Source organism: Arachis ipaensis, chromosome B5 (assembly GCF_059453495.1).
Source record: "Arachis ipaensis isolate K30076 ecotype BB chromosome B5, ASM5945349v1, whole genome shotgun sequence".
Lineage (NCBI taxonomy): Eukaryota > Viridiplantae > Streptophyta > Magnoliopsida > Fabales > Fabaceae > Arachis > Arachis ipaensis.
The window spans coordinates 53,140,380-53,152,628 of record NC_142440.1 but is presented as its reverse complement, the minus strand read 5'-3'; the positions used below and the strand labels follow the sequence as shown (position 1 = coordinate 53,152,628).

Below are 12,249 nucleotides of genomic sequence, written 5' to 3'. Positions count from 1 at the left end.
AAAGCTCATAACCATTTGAATCCGCCTGACTGAGATTTACAAGATAACCATAGCTTGCTTCAAGCTGATAGTCTCCGTGGGATCGACCCTTACTCACGTAAGGTATTACTTGGACGACCCAGTGCACTTGCTGGTTAGTTGTGCGGAGTTGTGGAAAGTGTGTATCACAATTTCCCACACCAAGTTTTTGGCACCGTTGCCGGGGATTGTTCGAGTTTGGACAACTGATGGTTCATCTTGTTGCTTAGATTAGGTAATTTTATTTTATGTTTAAGCTTTTTATTTTTATTTTCAAAAAAAAAATACAAAAAATTTTAGTTTTCGAAAAATTCAAAAAAAATGTGTTCTTTAGAATTTTTAAGAATGAATTCTAGAGCTTCTTGAGATATGTTGAAGCCTGGCTGGCTATTAAACCATGTTTAATCTTTTTGGATCGAGGTTTCTACTTTCCATTGTAGAAAGGACATGTCTGTATTTGTATGTTGAAGCTTGGCTGGCCATTTGGCCATGTCTAATTCTTTTGGACCGAAACTTTAGACTAACATTGCATGAATCCTGGAATTCTTATTAAAAATTTTGTATCCCTTTATTTTCTTTTTCCAAAATTATTTTCGAAAAATTACAAAAAAAAAAAATTAATAAAATCATAAAAACCAAAAATTTTCGAAAATATATGCATTGTGTTCTTCATTGATCTTCAAGTTGTTCTTGATGATTTTCCTTGTTTGATATTTAAATTTTCTTGTTTTTCATATACATTTTTGAATTATTAGTGTCTAAAGTTTAAAAGTTTTTAAGTTTGGTGTCTTGCATATTTTTCTTTTCTAAAAAATTTTCAAAAACATGTTCTTGATGTTCATCATGATCTTCAAAGTGTTCTTGGTGTTCATCTTGACATTCAAAGTGTTCTTGCATGCATTATTTGCTTTGATCTTAAATTTTTATGTCATATGTCATTTTGTTGTTTTTCTCTCTCCTTATCATTAATTCAAAAAAAAAAATAAAAAATAATATCTTTCTCTTATTTACCAATAAATTTTGAAATTTTGGTTTGATTTGGTAAAAAATTTTTAAAATTTAGTTGTTTCTTGTTAGTCAAGTCAAAATTTCAATTTAAAAATTCTATCTTTTCAAATCTTTTCAAAATCAAATCTTTTTCATTTTTATTTCATGTTTTTCGAAAATTCTCCAAAATTAATTTTCAAAATATTTTTCTTATTTTTATTTCATATTTTCAAAATTTTTGCTAACATTTAATGTTTTGATTCAAAATTTCAAGTTGCTACTTGCCTTTTAAGAAAGGTTCAATCTTTAAATTCTAGAATCATATCTTTTAGTTTCTTGTTAGTCAAGTAATTAATTTTAATTTCAAAAATCAAATCTTTTTAATTTCCTTTTCAAATCTTTTTCAAAATAAACTTCAATCATATCTTTTTCAAAATTTAATTTCAAAATCTTTTTTCTAACTTCTTATCTTTTTAAAATTTATTTTCAAGTCTTTTTCAATTAACTTCTTGACTTTTTGTTTGTTTTAATTTTAAAAAGTTTTCAAAACCACCTAACTACTTCTCTCTCTCATTAATTTCAAAAATCACTAACCATTTTTTTCAAACTTCTTTTTAATTAACTAATTGTTTTAAATTCTAATTCTATTTTATTTTTCTTAATTTTCGAATTCTAACTTAATTAGTTAAATAAAAATAAAATTATTTTCCTTCTCCCTCTTTTTAAAATTCAAAATTATTCTCTCTCTCATCTCTTTCTATTTATTTTATTTATTTACTAACACTTCTCTTCTTCTCATAATTCGAACCCTCTCCCTCTCTCTGTGTTCAAATTCTTCTCATTCTATCTCTACCTCATTCTTCTATTCTTCTACTCACATAAAGAAATCTCTATACTGTGACATAGAGAATTCCTCTTCTTCTCTATTCTCTTTTTTTTTCATATGAGCAGGAACAGGGATAAGAACTTTCTTGTTGAAGCTGATCCTGAACCTGAAAGAACTCTAAAGAGGAAGCTAAGAGAAGCTAAAGCACAACACTCTGGAGAGGACCTAATAGAAATTTTTGAAAAAGAAAAAGTTATGGCAGCCGAAAATAACAATAATGGTGGAGATGCAAGGAAGGTGATTGGTTACTTTACTGCACCAACTTCTAACTTCTATGGAAGAAGCATCTCAATTCCTGCAATTGGAGCAAACAACTTTGAGCTTAAGCCTCAATTAGTTTCTCTAATGCAGCAGAATTGCAAGTTTCATGGACTTCCATTGGAAGATCCTCATCATTTCTTAGCTGAATTCTTGCAAATCTGTGACACTGTTAAGACCAATGGGGTTAATCCTGAGGTATATAGACTTATGCTTTTCCCCTTTGCTGTAAGAGACAGAGCTAGGAAATGGTTGGACTCACAACCTAAAGAAAGCCTGAACTCTTGGGAAAAGTTGGTCAATGCTTTCTTGGCCAAATTCTTTTCACCTCAAAAGTTGAGCAAGCTTAGAGTGGAAGTCCAAACCTTCAGACAGAAGGAAGGTGAATCCTTTTATGAAGCTTGGGAAAGATACAAGTAATTGATCAGAAGGTGTCCCTCTGACATGCTTTCAGAATGGAGCATCCTATGTATATTCTATGATGGTTTGTCTGAATTGTCCGAGATGTCATTGGACCACTCTGCTGGTGGATCTCTTCATCTGAAGAAGATGCCTGCCGAAGCCTAGGAACTCATTGAAATGGTTGCAAATAACCAGTTCATGTACACTTCTGAAAGAAATCCTGTGAATAATTGGACAACTTAGAAGAAAAGAGTTCTTGAGATTGATTCTATGAATGCCATATTGGCTCAGAACAAAATATTAGCTCAGCAAGTCAATATGATTTCTCAAAGTCTGACTAAAATGCAAGTTGCATCAGGCAGTACTAAAGAAGCCTCCCCTGAAGGAGAAGCTTATGACCATGAGAATCCTAGAATGGAAGAGTGAATTACATGGGAGAATCCTATGGAAACACCTATAATCCTTCATGGAGGAATCATCCTAAGGATCAACAGAAGCCTAATCAAAGATTCAATAATAATAATGGTGGGAGAAATAGGTTTGGCAATAGCAAGCCTTTTCCATCATCCTCTGAGCAACAGACAGAGAATTCTAAGCAGAGCCTCTCTGACTTTGCAACCATAGTCTTTGATCTATCTAAGACCACTCTCAGTTTCATGACTGAAACAAGGTCCTCCATAATAAATTTGGAGGTACAAGTGGGTCAGCTGAGTAAAAGGGTTACTGAACTCCCTCCTAGTACTATCCCAAGCAATACAGAAGAGAATCCAAAGAGAGAATGCAAGGCCATCAATATGTCCAACATGGCCGAACCTGTAGAGGGGGAAGAGGCAGTGATTTCCAGTGAGGAAGACCTCCATGGACGTCCACTGACCACTAAGGAGTTCCCTATTAAGGAACTAAAGGAATCTGAGACTCATATAGAGACCATAGAGATTCTACTGAACTTACTGTTGCCATTCATGAGCTCTGATGAGTATTCTTCATCTGAAGAGGATGAAGATATTATTGAAGAGCAAGTTGCTCAGTATCTATGAGCAATCATGAAGCTGAATGCCAAGTTATTTGATAATAAGACTTGGGAGGATGAACCTCCATTGCTCATCAATGAACTGGATGCCTTGGTTCAACAGAAATTACCTCAGAAGAAATCGGATCCCAGAAAGTTCTTAATACCTTGTACCATAGGCACCATGACCTTTAAGAAGGCTCTGTGTGACTTGGGGTCAAGTATAAACCTCATGCCACTTTCTGTAATGGAGAAACTAGGGATCTTTAAGGTACAAGCTACTAAATTCTCATTAGAATTGGCAGACAAATCAAGGAAACAGGCTTATAGAGTTGTAGATGATGTCTTAGTGAAGGTTGAAGGCTTGCACATCCCTACTGATTTCATAATCCTAGACACTGGGAAGGAAGAGGATGAATCCATTATCCTTGGTAGACCCTTCCTAGCCACAGCAAAAGCTGTGATTGATGTGGACAAAGGAGAGTTAGTCCTGCAACTGAATGAGGACTACATTGTGTTTAAGGCTCAAGGATCTTCTTTTGTAACCATGGAGAGGAAGCATGAAAAGCTTCTCTCAATACAGAGTCAAACAGAGCCCCCACACTCAACTTCTAAGTTTGGTGTTGGGAGGCCACCATTAAGCTCTGAGTCTCTGTGAAGCTCTCTAAGAGCTCACTGTCAAGCTATTGACATTAAAGAAGCGCTTATTGGGAGGCGACCCAATGTTATTTCATTATATTTATTTATTTTCCATTGCTATTTTATGTTTTCTTTAGGTAGATGATCATGTGAAGTCATAAAAACAACTGTAGAATTAAAGCAGAATCAAAAACAACATAAAAAACAGCACACCTTGGAGGACAGGCTTACTGGCGTTTAAACGCCATTAAGGATAGCAGAATGGGCGTTTAACACCCATTCTGGCAGCATTCTGGGCGTTAAACGCCAGAAAGAGGTGTCTGGCATCTGACTGGCATTAAATGCTAGAAATGGCAGACAGAGTGGCATTTAACGCTAGAAAAGGGTGTCTGGCTGGCGTTAAATGCTAGAAAGGGGCGCAGACTGGCGTTTAACGCCAGAAAAAGGTAGCAGAGCTGGCGTTAAACGCCAGAATTGGCACACAGAGGGTGTTTGCATCCCAGAATGGTGCAGAGAGCAGAATTCCTTAACACCTCAGGATCTGTGGACCCCACAGGATCCCCACCTACCCCACTTCTTCTTCTCTCCTCTTTACACATTTCCATAACACTCTTCCCCAAATACCCTTGACCAATCCCATCAACACCTCTTTCCCAAATACCATTTACCTATCAAATCCTACCCTCTTCCCCATAATCTCTTCACCACTCACATCCATCCATCATAAAACCCCACCTACCTCACCATTCAAATTCAAACCATTTCCCTCCCAAACACAACCCTTCATACACGACTTCCCTCTCTCTCTTACCCTATAGATACCCCTCCTTACCACCTTCAATTTCACACATCTTACACAATTAAACCCCCTTGGCCGAATCTACTCCTCTCCTCCATTTCTTCTTCTTCTCTTCATTTCTTTCTTCTTTTGCTCGAGGACGAGCAAGCCTTTTAAGTTTGGTGTAGGAAAAAGCTTTGCTTTTTGTTTTTCCATAACCATTAATGGCACTTATGGCCGGAGAAACCTGTAGAAAGATGAAAGGGAAGGCAATTGCTTCCACCTCCGAGTCATGGGAGATGGAGAGATTCATCTCAAAATCCCATCACTAAGAAGAGTATAGAGCAAACAAGAGAGCCCACTCATGGACCTCAACAAGAGCATGAGGAAATTCCTCATAAAAAAATTCATGAAATGTCTCAAGGGATGCATTTTCCTCCACAAAACTATTGGGAGCAACTCAACAACTCTTTAGGAGATTTGAGTTCCAACATGGAACAACTAAGAATGGAGCACCAAGAGCACTCCTTCATTCTCCATGAAATCAGAGAGGACCAAAAGGCTATGAGAGAGGAGCAACAAAGGCAAGGAAGAGATATTGAGGAGCTCAAGCACTCCATAAGATCTTCAAGAGGAAGAACTAGCCGCCATCACTAAGGTGGACCCGTTCTTTAATTTCCTTGTTCTTATTTTTTGGGTTTTCAAATTCTATGCTATATGTTTTATCTATGTTTATGTCTTTATTACATGATCATTAATGTTTAGTGTCTATGTCTTAAAGCTATGAATGTCCTATGAATCCTTCACCTTTCTTAAATGAAAAATTTTTCGTGAAAAAGAAAAAGAAGTACACGGGTTTTGAAATTTATCTTGAAATTAGCTTAATTATTTTGATGTGATGGCAATACTTTTTGTTTTCTGAATGAATGCTTGACCAGTGCATATTTTTTATATTGTTGTTTATAAATGTTAAAATTTCTGGCTCTTGAAAGAATAATTAAAAAGGAGAAATGTTATTGATAATCTGAAAAATCATAAAATTGATTCTTGAAGCAAGAAAAAGCAGTGAAAAGCTTGTAGAAAAAATGGTGAAAAAAATAAAGAAAAAGAAAAAAAAAGAAAAAGCAAGCAGAAAAAGCCAATAACCCTTTAAACCAAAAGGCAAGGGTAAAAAGGATCCAAGGCTTTGAGCATTAATGGATAGGAGGGGCCAAAGGAATAAAATCCTGGCCTAAGCGGCTAAACCAAGCTGTCCCTAACCATGTACTTGTGGCGTGAAGGTGTCAAGTGAAAAGCTTGAGACTGAGCGGTTAAAGTCGTGGTCCAAAGCAAAAAGAGTATGCTTAAGAGCTCTGGGCACCTCTAACTGGGGACTCTAGCAAAGCTGAGTCACAATCTGAAAAGGTTCACCCAGTTATATGTCTGTGGCATTTATGTATCCGGTGGTAATATTGGAAAACAAAATGCTTAGGGTCACGGCCAAGACTCATAAACTAGCTGTGTTCAAGAATCAACATACTAAAATAGGAGAATCAATAACACTATCTAAATTCTGAGTTCCTATAGATGCCAATCATTCTGAACTTCGATTCAAAGGATAAAGTGAGATGCCAAAACTGGTCAGAAGCAAAAGGCTACTAGCCCCGCTCATCTAATCAAGACTAATCTTCATTGATAAATTTGGAATTTATTGTATTTTCTCTTCTTTTTATCTTATTTTGTTTTTAGTTGCTTGGGGACAAGCAACAATTTAAGTTTGGTGTTATGATGAGCGGATAATTTAGACCCTTTTTGGCATTGTTTTTACATAGTTTTTAGTATGATTTAATTATTTTTATTATATTTTTATTAGTTTTTATTCAAAAATCACATTTCTGGATATTACTATAAGTTTGTGTTTTTTTTTTGTAATTTCAGGTATTTTTTGGCTAAAATTGAGGGACCTGAGCAAAAATCTGATTCAGAGGCTGAAAAAGGACTACAGATGCTTTGAATTCTGACCCTCCTGAACTTGAAGTGTCTTTTCTGGAGCTACAGAAGTCCAATTGGCGCGCTCTCAATTGCGTTGGAAAGTAGACATCTTGGGCTTTCCATCAATATATAATAGTTCATACTTTGCCTGAGATTTGATGGCCCACACTGGCGCTAAAATCCAGCCAAAAACTTTCTGGCATAAAACGCCAGAACTGGCACCAGAATTGGAGTTAAACGCCCAAACTGGCACCCAAGCTGGCGTTTAACTCCAAGAACAGCCTATGCCCGTGAAAGCTTCAGTGCTCAGCCCAAGCACACACTAAGTGGGCCCCAGAAGTGGATTTCTGCACTATCTGCACTTAGTTACTCATTTTCTGTAAACCTAGGTTACAAGTTTAGTATAAAAACTACTTTTAGAGATTTATTTTATATCTTTGGGATCACTTTTGATCTTTTGATCATCTTCGAACCTCTTTGGGAGGCTGGCATCGTGGCCATGCCTAGACCTTTTTCACTTATGTATTTTCTACGGTGGAGTTTCTACACCCCATAAATTAAGGTGTGGAGCTCTGCTGTTCTTCATGAATTAATGCAATTACTACTGTTTTCTATTCAATCACGCTTGATTCTATTCTAAGATACTCACTCATACATCAATCTGGAGAATGATATGATCCATGACACTCATCATTATTCTCAATTCTATGAACGCGTGCCTGACAACCACTTCCATTCTATCTGAGCTCAACGTAGTCGTTGGGCGACAGCTTGAGTGCGTATCTCTTGGGTATCTAATACACGGACCAAGTCCGTGAGATTAGTATCTTCGTGGTATAGGCTAGAACCAATTGGCAGCATTCCTGGGATCCGAAAAGTCTAAACCTTGTCTGTGGTATTTCGAGTAGGATCTGGGAAGGGATGACTGTGACGAGCTTCAAACCTGTGAATGTTGGGCGCAGTGATAGTGTGCAAAAGGATAAGGGTCCTATTTCGACGCTAGTGGGAACCGACAGATGATTAGCCGTGTGGTAGCTGTACATGGTATTTTTCATCCAAGATGAGAAATCCGACAATTGATTAGCCGTGCAGAGATCGTACCTGATATTTTTCATCCGAGAGGATCATACAGCTTGCCATGGAAGGGAGCACGCATGGTTGGAAGAAGGCAATAGGAAAGCAGAGGTTGAGAAGCAACAAAGCATCTCCAGACGCTTATCTGAAATTCCCACCAATGAATTACATAAGTAACTTTATTTTATTTTATGTTTTATTTATCTTTTAATTATCAAAACTTCATAACCATTTGAATCCGCCTGATTGAGATTTAGAAGATATCCATAGCTTGCTTCAAGCCGACAGTCTCCGTGGGATCGACCCTTACTCACATAAGGTATTACTTGGACGACCCAGTGCACTTGCTGGTTAGTTGTGCGGAGTTGTGAAAAGTGTGAATCACGATTTCCCACACCAATCATCCGCTATACCAACCACGAAAATTACGCTTTTGTCCGCCAAAATAAACTGGGCGGCCGACCATTTCAACGGTGGAAGCTTTAAGACCTCATATACGGACAGGGGCATAATACTCACACAAGTGCTAAGATCGCACATATAATCAACAAATTGGACTCTGTCTATGGTGCTAGTTTCTAGGCAAGGGCCGGGGTCACCACACTTTTTCGGCACACCATCCATTAAAGTGGAAATTGAGCTTCCCAATGGTATAGTTTCTAATTCATGAATTTTCTCCTTGTGCATACATAAGTCTTTTAGAAACTGTGCAGATTTAGGCACTTGGCGGATAGCATCAAAGAGAGGAATGGTTACTTCAACTTTATTGAATATGTCCACCATTTTGGGGTCTAACTCAACTTGCTTCTTGTTCTTCCTTGCCAGTGTAGGAAATGGGATTGGAGTAGCTTCTTGAAAGACATCCCGATCCTTAGGCATTCCACCCCTTGGTTGAGTAATCACTTCTTCCACTACCTCTTGGGCTTCATCCTTCTCTTTGACTTCTTCTATCTCAACCACAACCTCATCTTGAGTGACCTCTATTGGACTTGGCTCTTCATGACTCTTCTCTTGTAATTTGGTGCCAGACCTCAAGGTGATGGCATTAATACCACCCTTGGGGTTGGCTAGAGGTTGAGAGGGTAAGTCACTAGAGCTTGAGGCTTGAGTGGTAGAGGTAGAGGTTGATTCCATGCGAGTAACAAGGGCTTGGAGTGTAGAAGTAAGACCGGTAAGGCTTGAGGCAAGTGTTGCTTGATGTTCCTTTTGTCCTTGGAGGATGGAGTAGAATGTCTCATCTTGGTTGGAAGAAGGAGAAGGATAAGTGATTTGCGGGGCTTGTGGTTGGTTGGGTGGAGGTGCTTGCCTTTGATGAGGTGGTTGGTAAGTTTGGTAGGCTCTTCCTTGGTTTTGGTTTGGGTATGGTGGATTTTGTTGGTAGCGGTTTTGTTGGTTGTTGTTGTTGTTCCATCTTTGGTTCCCACTATTGTCCCTTCCTCCTTGATTATAATTGTCCCTCCATCCTTGGTTGGAGTTATCTCTTCATCCTTGGTTGGAGTTGTCCCTTGATGACAAGTCATCTTATGCTAGTTTTACAAGCATTTTTCACTTGTTTCATTAGGTTTTATGCACTTTCTTGCACAATAAGTAAGTGATTGGAGTGGATTTTCATGATTATTTTAAATCAATCAAACATCATTTATTTTACACAAAATCATAAGGTTTATGCTAGAATTAATTGATTTTATGAATGATGCAAAGATCTTATAATTTTGGTGAGATTTTGATTGCTTGTTTGGTTGCTTGTAGGTGAAAAAATAAAGAGAAAGGGGAAGCAATCAGGGAAGCGTTGCGTTAAGAAGAAGAACACCACGCTCACTAGCAAACAAGGCTAGCGTTCACTTCCAAAGTGAGCGTGGCGCTCACTTTGTCACCTTTTTCGAAGATTTTTAAGTTGGGAGGCAAGCTTGGGCCATCCTACGCACTAAGCAGCGCTCAAAATTAAAGCGTAGTACTCACTAAGGCAGCGCTAATGAAGGGAAGGCACGCACCAAATGGTGCAGTACTCAAACAAGTGAGCATAGCGCTCAGTAAAGGAGCGCAGCGCTCACTAAGGGAGCGCTAGTTGAGGAAATATGGCACGAGAGGAGCACGCCTATAGAATGAATGCTGCGATCATTGTTTAAACGGAGCACTCCACTAGAAGCATGCATCCCTGATCCACTTTCATTCAAGGCCAAACCAAAAAGCCCACTCCCAGTGCTTAATGATGGAAATAGAAAATGTATAAATAGGAGCAAGTTTGATTTGAGAAGGACCTTTTTCTGATTACCTTGGAGCATTTTTTTATTTTTCCTTTCTAGAATTTTAGAATTTAGGGGAATTGGGATCAGATCTAAGTTTGTTTTCTGTGTTCATATTTCTTTTCTTTTGCAACTTTTATTTTCTGTTTTGTGTTTTGAACTGAGATTGAAGAACTCCATTGAAATTCTTCATCTGAGAATCATCTTTTACTTTTCCTTTTTATAGTTCTAAGAATTGGAAATTGGATCTCAATCTTCTGTTCTGTTTTCATTTTATTTCTTCTGTAATTTCTTCTTTACTTTTTGGTCAAGAGAGTAATTGAGATATAGATTTGCTTGCTGTTCTTGTTACACTCCTGCAATTGTTAAATTTCTCTTTTAGGATTTCATAATTGAGCTAAGCTTTCTTGCTGTTTTGATTCTTCTGTAATTTTTCATTTCTATTTTAGTTCTTCTGCAATTTCTCTTCATCTCATACTTCTTTAATCCACTGCACTTCTATTTTCTAGTTCAATTTGAATCCCAATACCCAAATCCCTTTATTCTTAATTCAATTTAAGTTTCTTGTCAATTTAGATTCAGCAAATTTTAATACCTTACACTTTAAGTTTCAGTTATTTACCTTTCTTGCAATTTAAGTTTCAACTCTTTTACTTTCTTGCACTTTAAGTTTCTATAATTTACTTCCTCTGCACTTTAAGATTTTGTCAATTTACCTTCTCCCTTTTATTTCCATGCAATTTTAATTCTGTTAATCAAGTTTCACTCAAATCATCAAATATTCACTTAACTAAATTCATCATCATACTAAAGTTGCTCAATCCATCAATCCCTGTGGGATCGACCTCACACTTGTGAGTTATTACTACTTGATGCGACCCGGTACACTTGCCGGTGAGTTTGGGTGGAATCATTTTTCCCTCATCATCCCTCCATCCTTGGTTGGAGCTATCTTGCCACCCTAGATTCAAATTACGCCCTTGACTATAGTTGCCACCTTGTTGGTGATAACCTTGGTTTGGGCGATTGTAGTAGGAATTAGTTGCCACCAAGGTATTATCTTCTTAGAGGTTTAGGCATTCATCGGTGTAATGGGTGTAGCAAGAGCAAATTCTGAACACTCTTTGGGGGACGAATTGTTGACTTTGTTGTGGTTGAGGAGGTGGAGATTGTTGTTGGTTAAGTTGAAGTTGCCTGAGAATATTTGTCATTTCTCCCAAGGTTTGGGTAAGGGCGGCGATCTCACCACTAGTAGAAACTTCATTTGTAGCTCTTGGATGGTTGTTTCTTTGTCTAGCGTATTGGGTGGACTCGGCCAATTCGGTGATCAATTGCCATGCCTCTTCTGCCGTTCTATACTTTGTCAAGGAACCATTGGGAAAAATAGCTAATCAACACTAGAGTGTCAATCATATGGAGGGGGCATGAGTCAAGAAGTCTCTGTAACCTTTCCCAATACTCGTATAGAGTTTCCATTTCACCTTGGATAATGCGTGAAATTTCTTTCCTCAATTGATCGGTCACTTCCGGAGGAAAGAATTTATCTAAGAACTCCCTTCTAAGCAAATTCCAATCATCAACAATCTCATCGGGCAAAGTGTAAAACCACTCTTTGGCTCTTCCCTCAAGTGAGAATGGGAAGGCAAAAAACCAAAGAGCAACCTCATCGGAACCCTCCCGCCTAGTTGTTGAGCATACACCTAAAAGTCCATGTAACTTGGGTAGAAGATTAATCAAGGCGGTCTTGAGTTCAAAATTAGCATTTAACTCCGGATGACGCACTTGAAGTGGCTGAAGAACAAAGTCCGGAGCACCGGCTTCCTTGAGAGTGACCCTCCTTAGAGCGGCCATAGTCTCGATACCTAGATCAATAGAAGAGGTATTAGTAGTATCGATGGAAGAGTATATGGTTCCTTCTTCGAATGACGATTCCGATTCAACCTCAGATAAGGTTGGTGAATTGGTAGGAACCCTTTCACCACCT

The 12,249-nt window shown here is 37.9% G+C and overlaps 1 protein-coding gene and 1 non-coding gene across 2 annotated transcripts; both read right to left on the bottom strand.

Moving 5' to 3' along the window:
* Nucleotides 1-2,491: 2,491 nt before the first annotated feature.
* On the bottom strand, nucleotides 2,492-2,599 carry LOC148564200 (small nucleolar RNA R71). Its single transcript, XR_015884587.1, has one exon. It is a non-coding gene; the product is annotated as a small nucleolar RNA R71 (small nucleolar RNA).
* Nucleotides 2,600-8,403: 5,804 nt separating this feature from the next.
* On the bottom strand, nucleotides 8,404-9,156 carry LOC148564199 (uncharacterized). The gene has a single exon (XM_088487011.1). The coding sequence runs from the start codon at nucleotides 9,154-9,156 to the stop codon at nucleotides 8,404-8,406; it is 753 nt and encodes a 250-aa protein (XP_088343137.1).
* Between the last annotated feature and the right edge of the window lie 3,093 nt (nucleotides 9,157-12,249).